Here is a 21,255-nt window from a genome sequence, read left to right on the forward strand (position 1 = left end):
TTGAAGCCCTTACGTAAAACCTACATAAAAACGTGACTCACTTTATCTGGTATCTAAGCAAACACAGATGGGTTTTGAGGATTGCCCTGGCACACACTCTCCAGGGCCCCAGGTTGGCTCTGGCCCCTTTCCTGACACCACACAATTGCTAAGAAGCAGGATGCCTCCACATCAAGCTCGGCTTATCCCTTACTCCCATGCTCTGCTGTGAGCACTATGGGCTGGGTGCTCCTTAGGGCAATTTGCCCTGTACAGGAACCACAAAGCTGCATGAAGGGCTACCTGAGGAATTTCCCTCCATCTGGTTGGGATTTGACCCTGGAGCACTTTTATCTGTTATCCCTTGCAGTGTTTTTTACCTATGTCTTAAGCCTAGTAATGGGCTTGAGTCCCTTATTTTTTTCTCTGCTACAACAGTGGCCCACTCCTGCAGCCTCTTTGCCTTTCCCTGGCACTCAATGGACCCACTAGGACTGCAGCAGTTCCCTGAGCAGGAAGCATCACTCCCAGATGGACAGGCTAGGACTGGAGGAGAGAGCCAGTGCACGAAAGGGAGCACAGAAAGCAAGGACTAGGGGAGGAGAGGTTCCGCTTCATATTTAAATCCAGTTCGATCCTTTGCCAGCCGAATCAGTTTTGACAGGACCCAGATGGGAGCAGTTCATGCACACGAAGGAGAGAGCCATCATTCAGCGAGAGGCAAAGCCGACCTGGCAGGAGGCACGAGAGCAGTCAGGCCGCAGGGCTGCAAAACCTCTGCAGCAAACAAACGCCTCCAACGCGCCGGGGACGCGGGGGCGGCTGCTGCGGAGGCGAGGTCAGTGCCATTAACCGGCTCTGCCCAGGAATGACGTGCCTCTCACGCACCCAAACGCCCAGCCAGGTGCAGCAGATGGGCAGGAGGTTTGTTGCTTGCTTAGGGAAAGAGCAGTGATATTTCGGCATAGGAATTAGGATGGTCTCTGCTGATGTCACTCTAGAGTGAGGTCGCATCACAGTGGGGTCTCCACAGAAGCACATCAGGGATAACTATCTTCAGAGGTTTTGCAAGCTCAACAGGCAAAGCCAGGAGCAGGCTGGGAGGGGAAGGCAGCGGCACCCCAGGGCAGTGGAACTGGGAGCAGCCCAGCAACCATGACCATGCCTCCCCAAGGCTCCCTAAGTGGGATGTCTGGCCTTGCTTAGGTTGGGCTCTTTACCACACTTAATTCCACTATAAGACATAATAAACCAGGAGAAACAAAGAATACACAGGGTGTCTTAGTAGGCTCCAGCCCTTGGTTGTGCTGCTGGTGTCTACAGCCCTAACAGAGCCAGTTGGACCCGGGATCCCATCTTGTCCAATGTCCCATCACTGCAGTCCCTAACATTGCTGAGACACATCAGGAACAAACATTGAGCCTCCTCCTAAACTGAAGAGCCAGAGGCTGGTGGACCTGGAAAGCAGGAGCTTGTGGCCTCCTACAGAAGATGGGTTTACAGGGACACTTACAGCTCCTGGTCTTTCTGCCCTCCATCATTCTGAGTCTGAGCCTTGCTGCATCTTTTGACCTCTTCGGCAATGAATTTTTCAGGCCAAGGATGTGCTGAGGGACCTGGCACCTCCTTGTAGGTTTTTCTGGACCACTGTTTTGCTTCTCCCAGCTGTCTGGCAGGGCATGTGCCATGTCCTCATGGGGCCAGTGATAGACCATAAGCAAAACTCACCAAGGTGTTTCCCCCTCTTGGGTCACACCAAACCCACGCCAGGCAAACAAGCTGGGAAGGGTCCCTGCTCCTTTCCAGGAAAATCCAGTAAATTTGATCTCTAGTTCTATCAAAAGAGGAAAAAAACCTCACTGTTTTCCCAAAAGTCTTGGGGCTCCTGAGGCAGGGAGAGGAGGTAAGGGCCAGCAAAAGATTCATATGTCAAAGAAACTCAGCTCTCTGGCCAGTGGCCAAGGACTTTTCATGTGGATTTCCAGCCTCTGCCAGGAGACTCTCGGGTGCTGGAAGAGCCTTTAATTCAAACCAGGTGCCTCTAAAAGGAAAACACTCCAAAAGGCAAACTTGGTCGCTTTCCCTCAAACTAAAAAAAAAAAAAAAGGTATAAAATAATGAGGGCAATCACGCACGTTTCAGTGAACGATCCTTCCTGGCACAGCACTCCGTGCTTCCAACCGCCCACTCCAACGATGGAAACCAAAACCACGAGTGGGCTGGAGGGAGAAGAGCCAAGCACAGTGCCCAGCACCCAGTGAGGTGCCCGAGGGCATGGGCTGGCCAAAATCCACCACAAACAGCTTTTGTCACCCTGCTCTGCTCCCTCCATGAGCTGACCATCAGCTCTACCTCAAGCCACAGAGAAGACCAGAGGGGTGGCTGCAGAGGTGATCCCTGCTGGGGAGCTGAGATGAGATGGACAACACCAGCAGCACCAACACCCGGCCAGCCCCCAGCCTTCAAACCTGCTGCTCGCCCAAATCCAGTGCTTGCCAAGCCGTGCCATAAACAGCAACAGAGAGGCACAGGAAGAGGGGGAGCTGCCATGCTGGACTTACCCTGCGATGACAATGAAGAAGTCCAGGCGGTTCCATGTGTCTCCCAAGTAGCACTTCTTCCCAAAAATGCCCAGTGCAATCATTTTGACGATCATTTCCACAGCAAAGAAGGCAAAGATGAAATCGTCGAAGCTCTGCAAAAGAAAGGAAGGGAAGAGAGATGCTCCTGAATGCTTGCACCAGAGGGAAGGTCTGAGTCCAACAAGGTCTCCTTGTGCACCACCAAGAGCCAAATCCCTGGGCAGATGCTGTGCTGAAAGCAGCTTTGTGTCCTCTCCCAACCCAAGCACCCCAACAGCACCCACAGTGCCAGGATAAAGGGGCGAGCATATTTTGGACTCTGCTTTCACTGTACACTACACACATGTACACTGTACACGTGGTTAACCCTTCCCAAGCACTCCAGTCAAGGCTTGGTTATGCTGGGGCTGGCACAGCCTCACAGGGGCTTTTTGCCTGATGACACCGTGTGTTCACATCCAAACACCAAAATCGGCATTTTTGAAGTGAAGCTGGGACAGCCAGCGCAGGGCCATCCCGGGACACAAGTCCACCTCTTCAGCTTGGTCCTTCCCACCCCACATGAACCCAAGGCTGATGTTAAGCTCCCAGCAGTGTCGAGGCCATACCTGGAGGATCCTGCAGCGCGGCGAGTCGCAGGCAATGTCCTCGCAGGGGTGGAACATGCCCAGCGTCACACAGTTGAGCAGGATCACCAGCATGCTGACCCTCTCGAACCACCTGCACAGCACCCGTCAAGGAGGTAACAGACCCAGAGGAGCATCCACGAGCAGCCATCACTGAATCAGAAAGCTTATCCTGATTTTTAAGGCCAGCTTCACTAGGCTAGGCTTTACCTGGTTCTGCACGTTTAGATACCTGCACGGCAAAGCAACAGTGTGTTCTCCCCACACTGACACCGGTGGCTACAGCTAATGGGAAAACCACTATAAAGTGCAAGTTGCACGGCAAGAGTGCCGAGTGCTGCTGTGATGGATTAAAAAATTAAATTAAATGAACGATATCAACTTTTAGAAGAAACTAAAAAACCCCACGCCGTTAATTTCCTCTCCCGGCATTTTACGAAAAAGCACTTTAACAACATTACAATTTCTATTAACCATGTCACAGCTTACCCCAGGGGCATTTCCCTAAAGCCACTGCTTGAACTTTCATTCCCAGTCCAAATTAAGACTGCCAAAACCATTAATGAACTGCCTAAAAGCCTTAAAGTCTGTGAGGGCCAGCAGAGCCCATTCCCTACCCTGTCTGCTGCCTCTTGGAGCAATTTTAAAGAGCTGAGCTGCTGGGACAGATGTTAGATGCTGTTACTTTTGGGGCAGAATAAAGTGCTGCAACACATCCCCATAGGGATGGTTCAAACCTGGTACCCAATTCCTGCATCCTTCTAGGGGGCATTTCCAGACGGTTCCCGGCTGCCTGGGACACAGAGATGGAAAATCCAGGAGCTGGTTCAATGTGGTGCTGGGGTTATCTTCCAGTCTAGCATGGAAAACACCCCGTCAACTGCCAGAACCCACAGGCAGCAGGGCCATGTTCCTTCCTGGGTGCCAGCAGCAGCTTCCAGGCTTTAGGAAAATAAGCCTGGCCCTTGTCAGACAAGAGTTTTCACTGCAACACGGTAGCGGGTGGTGTTTGGGAGCCCGTGCTGTAGCGTTATCCCACTGGGGAAGAAGAAGGTGAGGATGAATCAGCAGGTGCCTCCTCACTGGGCACAGGGGGCTGGAGCTGGCAGCTCCTGTCACCACCCATCCTGGGTGGATTCCTGGGAAATCACATGGGTCTGAGTCACGGTTTGGTCCTTGGCAATCTGGATCTTTTAATCAGAAGGAATGTTTACAAGATATCAGGATAGACATTCCAACTGTCAGGTTGGGGCTATGGGCTGGAATACTTAGCCCAAATATAGTCCTGTGGGGGCAGGCATGGAGGGCAGTCTGAGAAGGGGGCAGCAGCTGTGGGGGATTCACGGGGTTCCCCAGCCTGGGGGACTGGGAAGAATCCCTCAGCAGGACCAGCCACGTCCAAGGCTCTGCCAGCAAGGATCTGCAAAGCCCTTGAGAACATAAAGAATTAAAAATCACCCTGTCAGATCCCAAATGGGTGGCAAAAGGAGCGTGTTCCTGCATGGGCTGTGTGATACACGCAGCAGAGAAGCGAGGAGGCTCAGGAGTAGCCAGGTTGGTTGGCTTAAAACCTGCAGAGACAGATAGATGCTTCCCCAGATAGGCAAAGCTTCATGTAAATTCTTTTGTGGCAGTGGACAAGACCCTGAACTGGGCCTGGCTCTCCCCCATGTGCTCCACCCCTGCCCACCCACCAGCTGCTGGTGCTGCTTCAGGACTGCAAGCTCCTGAGTGAGCTGAGATAGGCAAACAACCATGATGGGCATCAGCTTGGAGTGATTCTGATCTCATCTCCTCACTCTCCAAGACCCAGCACAGCCCTAACACCCACCCAAGGCAGCCAAGCTCTCCACAGCCCCCTACCTGGTGCAGAGGGCTGGGCAGGGGCTGAAATGGTAGGAGGAGCACAGGATGGCAGCCTCCCTGTCCTCCTCTGGCATGGCACAGTCTGCAAAGCCTTGGGTGCCCCTTGATGCTCATTAGCGTGCTGGCAATGGCACCATCACCAACTGCAAACAGAGGGGAGCCAGGAAAGCACAGGCCCCCGAGACACAACAACCTGCCACACACAGGGCTCCAGGTGCAGCCAGGAGGGAGATGTGGGGACCAACGCCAGATCTGTACCCCAAGAGGGTCCCCATGGTGCAGGCAGGCGGCCAGCAGATCCCACCTGTACAAACACACACTGCCCCAGGCCAGCACCCCCACCCTGGCACAGGTATGGACCCCCCAACTGCTGCCAACCCTGGCAATGGTGAAGGTCACTCCAACCCAATCTATCCCATCCCATCTCCCCCCATCCAGCTCTGTCTGTGCCCCCATCTCAGGGCTGGTCCCTGCCCTCCCCACACCCCAACCCCCCCCCTTAAAGGAATAAACATCTCCAGGCAGGAAAACAGCCTGGGGAAGGAGGGGGACCGAGGGAGTGGGAGGGGGGGGTTATTTGCTGATGGCAGGTTTTTTTCCCCAGCTTTAACCACAGACCCACTTATCAGCATATCACTCCCTCAAGCACATACATTTCAGTCCAATATAACACTTCACCCTGATTAAATATTCCCGGGACAAGGGACCCCGGCAGTGCCGAGGGCAGTATGTTAATGTGCAGCTGATAGATCAGAAGGTTGGGGAGTGTTATTTTATTTTTTTTTGCCCTCTCTTTTTTTTTTTTTCCAGCTGAATGAAACTTCAAGCTCTTTCTTCTGCTAATGGGATTTTCAGAGGCACACAAAGTGCTGCTGGCTATGGCTTTGTACCGACCCTCCTTTGAGCTGAGAGGCTGACAAAGGGAAACTCTTCAATTAGCAAAAGCAGAAGGTGCTTTTTTGAACGCCTCTCGCTGCTGCGGTGCGGGCAGGGAAGGGGCAAAGGCGCTTTGGGAAGCACCGGAGACAGTGCTGGTCCCTGGCCAGCAGCTCAGGTGAGCAGGAGGAGGCAAATGCTCAAGGAGAGGGGCAGTGGTGGCACTGCCACCACCCAGATGCTGAGCTGAGTCCACAGCCCTCGATGTATGAGATAAATATTTGCTAGGAGCTCTCTCCTCACACCAAGCAGGGCTGATGTCTAAAAGAAATTAATAATGGGGTTCATGCACATACATCAGGTGATCACCCCATCCACTCCATCCAGAGTGGATGGGCACCAGAGAGTCCCTGCTTTTCCAGGTCACCTGCTCACCCCGGCACATTCTTAAAAATCCACATTTTTTTACCATCAACTCGGTCAAGGCAGGCAGCCAAAATGCTCACAGATTCTTTTCAACTAAAAGAATCTGTTTCTGCCACACAGAAATACACAGTAACACTTCTGTTTTAACCTGACTCTTAAAATTCATAAGATAAAGAGCACACACACACACACAAAAGTTAAAATCTCCAGTAGTCACTCACTTATTACAAACAGGAGCCCTTGCACAGAGCAAGAGCCCTCAGCCCCTTCTGACCACCAGCAATCCCTGTGCCACCTGCCTGCACTCCTCAGCACCTGACCTTCCATAATTAAGAGGCAAGAGCTCCAAATTCAATTAGCCAGCACTACCCAGCCTAACATAATTAAAAGACAGAGCTATTGCATTACACTCACTATGATTTGGTTGCAGAAGTTTGGATCAAATTTACCAGCAAGTGAATTAAATCGAGAGCTGTTGCTCGAGGGCAGCAGTAACCAAGAGGGCAGCAGGTGTGATGCTCTGTCCATCCACACCCCAGAGTCTCTCTGACAAACACACACACTGCTCCTGGTGGGATGGGGAGAGCAGGCACTCATGCACTGCAGCATCACCTGACCCCAGAGATGGGGGTCCCTTCCCCTGGGGGGCTGGGCACCCACCCCAGTGACAGGGCCAGATACGGAGGGGAGCATTTGGTGATGTTCTACAGGGACACACACTCTTCCACGGGATTAATATTTACTTCTTCCCTTGGTGCTCTGCTAGTCCCAGGCAGCTCCCACCATTCCCCCTGTCCTCCTTCCCTGCATCCCTCCCTCTCCTTCCCTGACCTCTCTTCCCACTCTCTCTACACAGCTCCAGCACAGCAGTGCCTCCAAGGCAATGTGCCACCCTCCTGCCTGGGAGATTGGGTGGGACTCCCCCAAAAGCAGAGCCAGCATGATGAGAGCAGGGCTCTGCAGGCAAGGGGGGACAGCCCTGCAGCACCAGGGGCCACAGGCAATGAAACTCAACCAAAGGAATGCATCAAACTGCCGGGATCTGGCCAGGTGACACTGGGCTCTGCTATGCTGCCTGTTTTTTAGGGCAAGGAGTGGTTGTTCATACCCCAGGAATCATGGATGTAGCCAGGACCAAGTCCCCCATCACCACCCACAGCCATCACTTTTGTACCAGCGAAGCCTTCGCTCGCTGGGACAGCGGCTGGGATTTGACAAATGTGTGGAAAGCGCTGGCAAGGCCTGGAAATTTTTGTGCAAATGTGATGTGAAAATTGGGTTGAAATGACAGCCTTCCTCTGCAGTGTCACCAAGTCCCACCAGCTTAGGAGTGACACCGGGATAAGCTGCAGACGTTAATGAGAGCAGAGTTTTAGGCTTCATTCATATCATCAATTCCAGAAATAGCCCCTTTGACAGGAGCATAATGGCACTTCCAGGGTCTGGCCTTTGGGAGGGGTGGGAGGAGGCAGGGACTAAAATCCTAAAACATTAATTTAGGCCGTTTGCAAGGGAAGTTAAAAGTCCTTAGAATTAATCTGCCTCACAGATGGAAATAATAACCCCTTCCCAGCTTCATCTCTGACTCCACCAGGCCAACAGGAAAAGGCTCTTCACGTCATGCCCAGTTAAAGGTTATAGGATTCCCATCACAGTCCTGGACATTAAACTGGATTTATATTTTTCCTACCATATTCCTTCAAAAGCTAGACCAGCCCCTGTTCTTTGCTTTTAGTATTTGCAGGAAGCATTTGCATCTCCGCGGATGCAGCATGCCAGAGGTGCTCTCAGAGCATCTCTACCAAGTGAATCCACTTCCCTCGCTTGCAGCCGAGCACTGGCAGGGATCTGCCCCCACTGTCACTCTGACACGGTCTCTACCTCATGGCTTTGCCCTTCCAGATGCTTTTTCAAGCCTCGTACCTCCCCTCCCTCCAGGGAACACAAATGCAGGGAAGATGCGGCAGGTAAACAGCTTTTCCCGCAGCATCCCGGCGCCACACCAGCAGGAGAACTGCTTTTTCCTGGCAGGATGGATAACTGGCTTGCGGGCACGGCAACCCCGGCACGCTCATCCCACACGTGTGATGGAGCGCACGCCTCCTGCCCCGCGGTCCACAGGGATTTGTGCCAGGCGAGTCCCATCGCCAGGGCATTCCTGGAAAGCAAAACCGGGACAGGCTCCTCCAGTGGGGCTGCACAAAGGGGTTTAAAAATTCAAGCACTGCTCAGACAGCATTTCCACCGCGTGCCCAACGCCTGCCCCATCCCAGGTCACCGCAGCTGGCAGCCTGAGGACACGCTGCCAGGAGCTGGCATGACCCCGCTGAACCTGGCACATCCCCATCCGCAGGCTCTGAGCCGGGAAAAAGCCAGGCAGGAGCATCCCTGGCTTGTCACTGCTCTGCAGCTCTTCAAAACCGCTTCCCTCCCTGCGCAGACAGACCCAGGAGGTTATTTTAATTCATGCAGCTTCACAATTAAACCTGGGGAACCAAAACAGGGCGATTATTCATGGCAGTGTTTTTGGAAATGTCATCTCTAATTCATTTTGTCTTGCAGATGTTCAAGGGGATGCACGGGCGGCTGCTTCCCTCTGCCATGAAACGCAGCACTCTGCTCCCATCCCGGCGGGACTGCGGGGTCCCCAACGGGTCCTTAAAGCATAATGGTGACTGTAAAGCCCAGAATTCGAGGAAAAAAGGGCATTTCAGGGTGTAATCATCTTATCATTCTTCTACCAAAGACTTAAAAACCGCACTGTCAGCTGCAGGCAGAGATGCTCTTCTCTGCCTCTGAGATGCAGTTGCCTCCTAAGGGAGAGGTAGGATTTGCTCGGCAGTGCAGAGGAGCCCTGTTCATCCACCCAGGTGATGAAGCAAAGAATGCTGCCATAATTAGAGGGGATGAAGAATGATAAAAAAGGTTTTTTTGTCAAAAAAAAAAAACAAACCAAACAAACCAAAACCCTACACCAAAACCTGACGAGGTTCTTATTTGCTTTACAGTTTTTGAATTGTTTCCTCGCAACCTTTTAGATTTCTACTTAAAGGGTTTTTTCCAGCAACCAAAAGGGTTTAAAATCTTATTGCTTAAGAGAGAAAAAAATGAAGATAAAAAAAAATCCTGCAAGCTGAGTGACTTGCATAATCTCCAAACTTCAGGAGCTGGAGCTTTTAAGAAAAGCCCTACATATCACTTGCAATTAACTCCTGAGCTGGGAGGGCTCAGCTGCTGGCAGCCCAGCCCTGGGACCAGCATCTGCAAGGATGGGTGCTTTAATAAAATAAAATAGAATGAAATATAAAAAAACCTCAAAATAAAATAATAAAATGTCAAAAAAGAGCGCTTCAGGCTGAATTTATTCCAGCTTCTCATCCCAGTCCTTCCCTCTTCCTCACGCCTGTTGTGGCATCAAGAGCAGGGGCCAAAAGAACAGCCCAAAATGGGCTGGTGCAAAGGACCAGTGCATGGCCTCAGCCCTGGGCCAGCAGGATGTGTCAGGTGGAAGCCCCAGGGGTCTGGAGCTCACTAGCTACGTAAGCAGCTGGTGAAATATGTCCATGTGCTGGGACCCCAACTCTCACTGCCCTGCATTTTCAGCAGGGAAGAGCAGAGGAGAAGCAGGTGAAGCCTCACTCATCAAGCCCTGCAGAAGCTCCAACTCCCCTGAACTCCCTTTCCAACAGTTTAGCACCTTCTGCTGCCATTTGGATGCTCAGGGGTGGCCTCTCCTCCCGCTCACCCCACCAGAGAGGGGCTGCAGAGGTGGGAGCATGTCCCCATCCTCCTCCTGGACCTGTCCTTCCCAGCTCAACCTCTGCACCAGCCATCATCTCCCGTGACAGAGGCAGGGGATGGGCTCCCTCCCAGCAGCCCACACATGGCATTAACAAAGACATCATGAGCAGTAAAATCCTTCCTAATGGCCAACTCCTCCACAGGGGGACTAGGGTTACCAGTTAAAACACTCTCAGTACACCAAAGCTGTTGCTGGGGCTTGATAACTTATTTAAGACGTTTTATCCCACCATGCCTTACAAGTGCACAGTGGACGGACACTTAACCCCCAAATATATATATTTTTTAAAATCACTCACTGTAAATTGTCCCTTAATAGCACCTGCCCTTAAAGCTCAGCAGTGCCAGTTGCTCATCAGGACCTATCCAGAACACCCAGCAGTGTCACCCTCTCATGCTGCACAATCCCAGCCATGCTCCAGGACAGAGGAAGACCCACAGAAACCCAGGAAAATGCTGCAACACAGGCAGACGCATTTTCCCCTGCTGCTCGCACAGAACGGCACCTCGTGCAGAGCTGCCAGAGACACCTCTCCCTCACTAAGACACTTGGGATACTATTAAGTTTCTACTGCACCTGACTTGCCTGCTGCAATACTCAAGACAAAAACTGTTATGCAAGGCTGCCTAAACAAGTTGCAGTGAAATCTTTGTAACATCCTACACCGACACATAGTTGGGATATGTCACATATTTGTCTTATTTTGTTCCTTCTTTGTCCTTTTTTTAGTCTCCTTCTACTTTTTCCCCCTTGGAAGTACGCTGGTTCCCATGGAAACAGTGATGTTATGGGTATGGACAGAGCTCCAGTGACGTCCACAAGTTCAGTATAAAAGCGGATTTATGTAACAGTTGGTGAAATGAAGGAATTGAAGGGATGGCTCTACATGGCCACACATGTGGCACTGGGGCTGCCGTGCCAAGGATGTTGTGCTGGTCAGGCGAGCTCACACTGGATTGGGAGAGAATGACAGGGCAGAGAGGAGGAGTTCCCAGACTTATAGGAAGATGGATCAGGATAAAATTTGCCCTAAGCATACATATATATATATATTTTAATCTATGTTTATTTATTTATATTTTTATAGTAATATATTTCCTTGGAGAACATCTCTTCCCCTCTGCTGCTGGAGCAGAGGCTAGATGGGGTCCAGGGCACCAACCCTGGGAATAGAAACCCTCCTCCCTGAACTCACTGGGAGCTGCAGGAGCATGGCCTGGTCCTCACTGCTGCCCCAACCCCAGAAGACAGCCAGGATGGAGGCACTGGCAAGACAGTGCCTGGCTCCATGGTCAGGAAAGGAGATCCCCTCTGAGCCAAATCTCCCCAAAGGGGGAAGGGGAATATCTGCAGGAGGCTCCTGCAGGCTTCAAAGCCTGAGCAAAGCAGGCACATTTCCTCTTTTTTGCAAACCTGTGATTTAAATCCCTTCCTAGGGCAGCGCACAGATGGAGGGGATGTCTCTCCTCCTCCTCCTCCTCCTCCGCCATCAGTCCCCAAGGAAGAAACCCGAACAGCTTCCAAAATGAGGCACTGCCATGCCCAGAGACGTGCCACCTTGAATCCCCAAGCTTCCCACAGAGGCTTGGCTGGCAGGCACCACGCTGCATGGAGCCAAAACCCCAAAAATCAATGTATTAATAAAGCTGGGAAGCGACAGGCTGATTACAGCCCCGCTGCATCCCAGGGACGTGCTGGGGAGAACAAGCCTGTGCTAATTATCCTGGCAGCTCCTCCGCTTCCCTTACGACGCCTGACAAGCTCACTCTTTGCTCCCACCGCTGCTGGGTTAACCCTCCTTGGCCAGGAAAACTCTATGCCCATCCCTGCAGAGCCAAAATATTCTTTGTGGAGCCAAAATATTCTCTGTGAGGATCAGCACCCTGCCTGGCACAGGTAAAATGGGCTCTTTGCCCCCCTCCAAAGCACTCTCCCTTGGGGACCACTCTCTCCCCTCAGCCACATCCCACTGGATGCAGCCCCTCAAGTCCCATAAACTCCTGCCTAAGCTCAAACCCAATCCCAGCCTATTAAAAATACATGAAGTGAGTGCATGAAAGATTCATCCAGGGCAGGGGATGTCAGCAGAGGTAGCAGGAGTGCAGGAGACAGGATAGCAGGGTCAACCATCACTGCTGATGACTAATCCAGTGCATCCCTAATCACCTGGATGAGCAGGTACAGGATGGCACCAAGTGAGGACCACAAAACCTGGTGAACACGGGGAGAGATGACAATTACAGCCTGTCTGCATGTTCCCTACAGCAATCCCAGCTGGAGCTCAGGCAAAGGGAGAGGGAATTCCCTCTGCTGACTGAGGGCCAGGGGAAACCTCGGAGGAAGAGCTGTTGTTGAGGAGCTGGGCTGAGAGCAAGCTAAACAAACAGCTCCATCTCCATCCCAGGTGCACGACCTGTTTCTACCCCCCTGCCCTCCACACGTTCCCATACATCCACAGACACTGGGCAAGGGATGATCACAGGAGGGATTTGACAGACAGGGAAATCAGGGCATGGAGAGATGCACTGGAGGGAACTCTGTGGCATGGCACAGCCCTCACCAGCAGACTCCACACTGCCAGACTCACAGAGTCATTACCAAGACCTCCCGAAAGGCAAGCAGGCATGAGGGCATTCCAAAGCACCCTTTCATTCACCCTCTTCCACCAAGCAGGGAAATATCTACCACATCAAGGCAAACACCTTCCAAGGCCTCCAGAGAAGCTCAGACTCTGGGTTTTGCCCATCCTCACTCTCCAAATGGGCAGCACGGGGCTTGGGGGAGTCTCCACATGGGGGAGATGCCAGTATAAGTCCTGGCTGCGCCGGCTCCAAGATGAGCTGAAAGCACTCGGCTTCCAGCCACATCTGCTGCAGCTGCACCCTTCGTGTTCCCAGCCCAGTGTTTTGATTGCAGAAGGGTACAAGCTCAAAGTCCCTAAGGAAACCTGGTCAAGTCTGGCAAAAAAACTCAGAGGACAAATCCAAGGACAAACCCTGCATCATTTTAACCCTATGGAACAAGCCAGGACAGAAGGGTTGGAGGAACTGGGATTGCTGCTTTGGAAGGGTCCAAATGGTTTAACACCAGTTAAAACAGAGCTGGGGGACAGACCCCACGTCCCCACACCTTCTCCCTTCCCTTCAGTGCTGCCACAGTCCTGACCTGACCTGGAGACAACAGCCAGGGGCGTTCCCAGGACTTTCTCAGGATAATGTCTGTGCTGCTGTGATAGAGAGGGTAACTGAGGCGATAGTCTCCTTCAGGGAAACCCTTCCCCAGCATCTGTTCCTGATCACCAGAAAACTGAGCCCTTTCCACTTAATGGCTTGCATTAGCCAACGCTGGGTATAATTTTCCATTCAAAGCTTTGCTGGAGAAATACATCTTTGGGGCAACTCAAACTACCCACCAATTTTTGCGTATGTTTTCTTACCTGGCTTCAAGCTGAGTGAAAAAAGTATTAAAGAAATTATGTTTACGAAGTCTGAATATGATGGTGATTTTCCACCTGGCCTGCTAAACTGTTTCACTTAGAAACTGAGCCAATGTTTCCTTTCTTTAAAAAAAAAAAAACAATGTAAAATACAATATTTTGTTGCAGGTTAAGTACTAATTAGACTGGACCCATCTTACACACTTTGGATTTTGAAGTCTACGATCGATAAAAATAAGAAAAATAGTGGTTTTCAGTGAAATCAATGCAGAGCCTTCACAGTGGGGATGAGTGGCAAGAAGGTCATTCTGCAGGTGGGGAAATGGGGGTCAAGACCACTTCAACCTGCTGCCTTTTTCCCTGTATGGAAGAGGCTGCAGCCAGTTCGTGACTGCATCGGGGAGATGCTGGTGAGCCTGACTCAGTTCTCGAGGTGTCTACAAGGAACGTTCGTCTGCATGAACAGAAACATCTTGACGCCACGTCAAAATACCGCAGTGACTAAAATCCATCCCAGGCATGGGGTTTATGTGGAACGACTGGGTGCAGCAAGCTGCTCTCCCCAGGGCTGAGCTGGCGTGGGCACAGGGAGATGGAGCAGGTTGGGGGGCTCAGCAGGGCTTGCTCCCAGTGCCTGCCCATGGCACTTGTATGGACGCAGTAGGAGATGCCACCAAAATACCTCCCAGTCTCACACACAGCTGCAGCCCAGCCCAAAACAAGGCAAGACTAGCTTAAAAGCAGGACTTGCCCCACGTGCCCCAGCCCAAACCCTGCTCTGCACTCAGACGTGATGCCCTACACAGACCACATCCCACTGCCTGCTGCCACTGCAAAGGCAGACATGGAGGCAAGGTGTACAGACCCAAGAAGCAGGCAGGAGCTCCACAGTGGGGTTTGCATGATGGAAGCTAGATGAAATATCTCAAGTCCTAAAAAAGATGACAGAAAAAAGGGCTTTCTTGTAAAACTTAAGGTGCATCCTATGGAATCTGTTTGCAGGGATGGCAAACACCCTGGTTTTCCTTCCCCAGATGAGTGCAAGAGGAAGTGAAGGTGAGGATGGTGGTGCCACCACAGGAATGCCAGGGGACCTGCACCCCACTGTGCCAGCCACTCAACCAGAGAGGGGCACAACCATATCCTCTACCCTTGTAATGCCCTTCTGCCTATCTGGGCACCCTGCTTGCTCTTGGAGGTAACCCAGGTTTGTGCTCCACATGATCCTGGCATTCCCAGGGGAAACAGACCAGTCCAGCCTTCCCTCCAGGAGAGGAAAGTCAAAGAGGAAAGAAGGCATGGCTGGCAGCAAGGGCAGCTTCCCACACTCCCAGCAGGTAGGATGCAGGCAGCAATCCAGGGCTTCCCGGGGGTTTGGGGCATCACACCGGTTTGGTGCTTTCAGCTTCATGACAGAGTGTTGACATCTCCTTGCAAAGATGGGAAGTGGGAGCAGACAGGGAGTCGGGTGAGCACAGGGTTGGCTGCCTGGGATGGTAGGAAAGGGGACAAGAGGGGACACGACACTGGGGATGCTCATTCTGCTCCCAGCATTTGAAGATCCTTCTGTGTATCCCAAGGCGCAGCTAACCCAGCAAGAGGGTTTTTCTTCCCAAGGATCAGGTAGACAAGCTTGACAGGGTGCAGGGTATGAACTCACGTGGGGTAGCCTCTATAGGGCGGGAGACTCTCAGGGGGAACCACCCACAGTGCCATTGGCAGGGATCGGGCCAGTGCCCTCCCGCCGGCATGACTCAAGTGGGAATTTATTAAACACAAAACACCCCGTTTAATTGAAGCATCAGGCTTCAACAGCAGCTGACAATAGCCAGGAAGCTCAGAAAGCGGATGGTACATCATTTGTGATGCCTCGGAGAGACTCCGACAACAACAAGGGACTGACTCTGACCCCTGTGGCTCCTCCTGTGCTGGCAGCACCGACAGTGTGGTGTCACCGAGCCAAACCTCTATGAAGGGAGACAGGGACTCAGCCACTGCTGTCTTCTAGAGCCTGTCACCTGTGTCATAACCTGGCATTTAAAATGCATTTATTCCATTCATTCATTCAATCCTGCAGAATAAGCCCTGGAGGGTGCTGGGCACCCGCTGTCCCAGGAGTTGCTGGTCAGAGAGAAATAAGGCAAAGAGACCTCAGCAGCCGCAGAGGCTCCATTTCCCCATCCCTTTCTCATCTCCTCTTTGCTGAGATGGCTGGGGATGAGGTTGGTTTGAGCACAGTTGGGTGGAAATTGTCACTCTGGGGGTCTGTGTCCTGCTGCGAGCCCTGCCAAGGACCTGGACACCTTCGGTGCAGATGATCTGACCCTCACCATCAGTGACTGCTGGGCTGGGACAGAGGTAGGAAACATTCTTGCCACTCAGCCCCCTATAAGAAGCAATCCATCCTTTCCTCTCCAAAACCTTTACTAGACTCTGCTCCTGCAGCTGGATCTGACCCCACACACCGCTGTGTCCTGGCACAGCCCCAGGTTGCTCTGGAAAAGCCTCACTCAGGGCATTTGGCCACTTCAGGAGCCTTAAACCAAATTATTTCTGACGCTTCTGATCTCCCCAAAAGCTTCATGAAAAATGTACCAAACTCCCCAGGTTCCCAACCTCCTGCACATCACCCAAGCCTCACTCATTTCAGTTTAGGAAAAGCAACAAGGACAACCTTTGGTATTCCAAAACACCCTTAGAGCTGTTCAGTGCCAGCACATTCAATTGCCTCCTCACTCAGAGCCCAAGGTCAGCACTGTTTGCTGTGGAGCTCAGTGGGGACCAACCCACAAACCAACTTAAAAGTCACAGAGAGTCCTGATATTCAGCCACCCCCACCCCAGCATATAATTATGGGATAAAGGTGCAAAATTCCGCTCCAACCACCCGCAAGGCTTAGCAGGCAGGAGAGAGGGTACAGTACAAAGACAGCCCTTTGGTTTGGCACACCAGCAACACAATGGGCATTCCAAACTCCAAGTCTGGACTCAAATCTTGGATTTTTTTATACCTTTTTTTTTTTTTTTTTAAATTTTTGCCCCTTCTCTGCATGTGACTCATCCTTAGGCGGCATCTTCAGCCAGCACGCTCCTGACGAGCTGCTATTGATTTACTCCATGTGCAGACAAGCTTTATTGGGGAATAAGGGTGCCTTGTTCCTGTTCCAGGACCCGTGTGTCTCCGCACATGGAGTTAATTAAGAAAGAGCTCCGGGTGTAGGCAAGCCCTCACCAAGCCCCAGCACCTACCAAAGGCACGCAGACCAACACAGCCCACCCCCAGCACCTTCCACGGCCCCCACCCCAGACTCTGAGTGAAGCTCAGCGGGTGCAACCCGAGTGTTGGGGTTGGGCTGCCAGCCCCAGGGAAGGACCATGAACCCCTGCACTGCTCCCCCAGCCTGGACACAAACATGGGCCCTCCCAAAACCTTTCAAAGGGCAGCTCCTCCCAGCCAGCACCGCGCTCCGGCAGGAGGCTGTAATGGGAGCAAAGCGCTTTAAAATTTAATGTGGAACAAAAGAATTTCCACAAAATAAAAATTGCAGTTTCTTTTCCATTAATAAGATATTACAAGCCTCGCTAAAGAGGCTGCAGGCTCCAGCTCCTGCCCTTCACTGTCCTGTCTCCCTCTCCATCACAGCCTCACCATCCCCTCCTGCTCCCTGTGCACTTCTCACTCCTGCTCTCTGTGGTGAAAACTCTCCAAAATGGCTGAGAAAGCTCAAACTTCCCCATCTCAGCCCATCGCTGGTACCTCTCTCTGATCCCGTGTGATTTCATCATTTGCCCTCTAATGCAAAATGGATGTTCTAATTCTAACTAATAAAGTGAAAAGCAACAAGGAAGCCGAAAATAAAGCCATCAAGCACGGGACCGATGTGTGTTTGTCTCCTTTCTAATTCCATTATTGCTCTGAAACGAGCTCTAGATATTACTGCTCCCTCATTAACAGCTGCTCCGGTTTCCCTCTGAACCCCGGAGACTGGACCCTAATGAATTTTGCAGCTAGAAGAAGGGTTTTTTAACCACAACAACAGCAACACGGACAGAAACTTGGATTAGAGCATCTCACAGTGCTAATATTTATCTTTTCTCTGAGCCTGCAGGGAGACAAGACATTTTGGCCGAGGAGAGGAGGTGCAGAGGCATGTGCATGCATGGAGCTGGGACATGGATGCTTTCAGGCACTCACCATCCATTTACACCTCATAAAATTCTCATTGCCTTCGCCTGGAACAAGAGCAGTGACCGCACCAACCCATACTAAAAATGCCAGAATATTCCGCAGCGGGCGCCGGAGTGCATGGGTCCAGGGATGCTTGGGAGGGAAGCACGTCCTTGCAGCCAGGAGTATCAAATGCTTCATTTTATGGTGTAGGAGATTTGGGGGAGATTTTGATCTCCTCTGCAACACTGCAAGGTACAACCAAATCGATTCCCTCAGGACTCTGTCCTTCCTTGTGTCCCTGTACCGGGCAGCGCTCTCAGATGTCCCTACTCTTCTTACTGAGTGCTGAGCTGAAGAGAAACAGCCCTGGCCCTAATCAGGGAATATTTTCAAGCAGGACAGCCTGGGGAAACCTCCCCAGCACCCAGTCCCTTTCCTCAGCAGAAACACCCTGTGGGCGCTGAGGGAAACACAGAGCCCTTGCAGTCAGGGGCTGCAAGGTTTCCCTGCTGCATCTCCACCTCTGCCAGCCAAGGAGGGGACACAGCACTTCGTTTCTCCACAAGCACCCTGTACTGAGGGGGCTGGGGGCTCCCATCACCCCCCCCAGCTATTCCCAGTCCCGTGCCTGCTCCGACATTCCTGTCTTTGGCTGCGAACAGTTGCTCCGACCGCGCTCAAAATGCTTCGGGGACAGCGAGCGCTGCCAGCAAATACATTAGCGAGAGCAAAGCAGCTGGGGGGGAAGGAGATCAGCTTTGTGCATCTTGCCAGGCTGCTTTTCTCCTGCCTTCCCTCTCAGCAACTGTAAATAAGGAGAACTGAGCCGGATTAGAGGTTACTGTCCCGATCAAGGGTACTTCTGTGTGTCCTAATTCATTTTCCCCTGATCTGGTCTTTCCCAACCCATCTGTGCCACAGCCACAGTTCCTACTGCCCTTAGTGCCAGCGGGCCAGGAGATGCACTTCAGACACTCTGAGGAGGAGACATCTCTAAATGATGAGAGAGCAAAAGCAGGTGGGTCTCCCATGAGAGCAGCCACCCGTGAGCAATTCCCCACTGAGCATCAAGAGGGCCAGGCAGCCCAGCTGGCAATTCCCACTGTCCTGCAGCACGAAGGATCATGTTCAGACGGAATAAAATGGGGAGGAAACAAAAAATCAGGCACAGGGCCATTGGGCAGCAAGTGGAAAGCAAAATGCCAAAGCCTGGGTGCCTTGTCCCTGCTGGTGCTGCTGGCTGCCCAGCACCCTGCTCCTGTTGGGGGCAAATATTGCCCCTGCATCACGGGTCCCCTGGCTCTGCCAGTGCCAGGTGCAATCAGGCTGGAACCTCCGTGCTGCCAGCAACCAGCAGCGACCAGAGGAGCTGGATTTGTGCTTCACCCATCCATCACCCTGTGAGCTCCATCCCAAAACAATGCAGATTTGGGATAGAGAAGTCTCAGGGGCACCTTCTGGAAACGCCCGGCCCAGCCATCCCTCTTCAGAGGGAGGTGATTTTGCAGGAGGACACGCCAGGCACAAAAACAAAATAAAGCGAGCAGTGGCATGCAAATGAGAAGATGGAAGTGCCAGGACTAGGACCAGCCCCTGGTCACAGGAATTATTTGCAATTCTCACTCATCAGATAGACCCTGATCACAAAAGGTTGGTGTTGCAGACATATAATTAAATTATAATTTGTTCTTGCACAGAGAGAGGTGCACAAGTGATCTCAGACCTTTTCAAGGATGCAAAACACAAAGACAGGTATTTTGTCCTCTCCTCACATGGTCACCTTGCCAGCATCTCCCCACAGATCCTCCCTGCCCCTGCAACACAAGCTGTGGGGCTCAGGGAAACATCTTCCCAGCCTGGGCAGGCATTTTGGAAACAGGTCATACTTCCTGGCACGACCCACCAGCCCCCATCTGTCCTCAGGTTCACCTTGTTCAGCTTTAGGATCCCAGCTAAGCCCACCTAATTCAAAGCTCCACTTCTGCAAGCATTTCACCGCTCATTCCTGGTGAGATTGACCCTGGAGACCCGGCAGACTGCTCAGCTGAGCAAGAGAGATAGTGTTTTCCTTTCAAGGGATTTGGGTTTATATTTGGGCAGCAGGAGCAGCCTGGGGCAGCAGCAGGATGGGAGCTGAGGGCAGCAGCCTCAGCCTTGCCATCACTGCAGAGGCGGGAGATGGTCCTGTGCGACTCCTCACCCGAGGAGCTGTACACAGGTGCTTCACTTAGCTCATTTTCCTCTTTTCCTTCACCACCTGCAACATTTATTACGAAACAAATTTCAGAGACTGAGGTGTGACAACAGAGCTGAAAAGCCTGGATCTCCTTTTGCTTCCCAGACTGAAAGGGATCCAGCACCTGTCCCCCAGCACCACTGAGGGCACTGAACTCACCTGGCCACAACACAGCTGCCCCAAACAGAAACTCCTTATTTTTCCTCTTAAGTTCAAAGAAATTCAGACAAATTCCTTCTCATTAGCTTCATCTGATCCTAGATCTGAGCAAGGCTCACAGAGGCAATGCCAAATTAAGGGAAGAAGGCTCCCTCTCCAGACCCAGGCCACCTTTGCAGACCTACAGAGCCTGACTTGTTCCAGGTTTTACCCCCGAGACTTGACCAGCAGTCTATTAAAATCAGGTCATTTATTTAGGTACTTAGATCTGGACTTCAAATAGCTAAAATTAGCCAGGAAAGTTGCACTTTTCTGGCTTTCTCATCCCATGCCTCAGTTTCTAAAACCAGGGAAGAGAAGAACAATTATTTCTCTCCAACCCTTTTGAAAGCACTTGGAGATCTTCGGATGACAGTGCGATTTGGTGCAGACGTATTCATTATTCTTCCCCTCCATGGAGCAGTGTTAAATCTTTCTCCATATAAAGTCATTTTCTAAATTAGGTAAAGACGGTGAGTTTTGCGCTGAGCACATGTGGATATTTTTATAAAATGTTTAAAACTTCTCGTCTGACTTTTCCTTCCCTTGAAGGACAACGTACCAAATTAAACCCTTCTATGACCCCGTTTCATTTCACCCTCCAGGAGTTCTCAGCAAGACTTTGCCAAAAAGTAACATTAGCAAGTTCTCTTCATCACAGATCACGATGGCAAAGTTTGGGCTCACGTGTTGCTTGGGCTTAGTGGGAAGAGAGAGGCCAGGGATTCTCTGGGACAGCCCCCAAAAGGTTTAACACATCGCTTTCGCTACCCAGAACCAGACAGGCGAATCCACACGAATCCCACAGGAACCACTGTCACAGACAGAGCCTCCAGCTCATCTCCAATTTCCATCCCTGCCTCATTTCACTCAGCTAGAAATGCTGCCGCAGTGCCTGTGTGGCCACCAGCTCCACTCCCCAAAATGTGCAACCATGGTGGAATAACCGGTGGTGGGTCCCAGGCTGCTCCCCAGGTCAGAGGGAGGATACTCTCCTCCCTCAGGTGGGCAGGACTGGGTGCCCCCACACCTCCCCTGGGTTCAGGCCTGGGGACAGG

General features: G+C 51.8%; 1 protein-coding gene across 18 annotated transcripts in view; it reads right to left on the reverse strand.

Moving 5' to 3' along the window:
- The window catches only part of CACNA1G (calcium voltage-gated channel subunit alpha1 G), a 146,269-nt gene that overhangs the window by 98,001 nt on the left and 27,013 nt on the right, over positions 1 to 21,255 (reverse strand). For all 18 annotated transcript variants that reach the window (XM_027749603.2, XM_027749598.2, XM_027749600.2 and 15 more), the window contains exons 2-3: positions 3,170 to 3,281; positions 2,541 to 2,674 (exon numbers count right to left, since the gene is read on the reverse strand). In XM_027749603.2, the coding sequence (XP_027605404.1) occupies positions 2,541 to 2,674; positions 3,170 to 3,281 (246 nt within the window). The remainder of the gene's footprint in view (positions 1 to 2,540; positions 2,675 to 3,169; positions 3,282 to 21,255) is intronic.

The sequence above is a fragment of the Pipra filicauda genome, unplaced genomic scaffold, assembly GCF_003945595.2.
Source record: "Pipra filicauda isolate LSUMZ 115617 unplaced genomic scaffold, ASM394559v2 scaffold80_size11013439_pilon, whole genome shotgun sequence".
NCBI lineage: Eukaryota > Metazoa > Chordata > Aves > Passeriformes > Pipridae > Pipra > Pipra filicauda.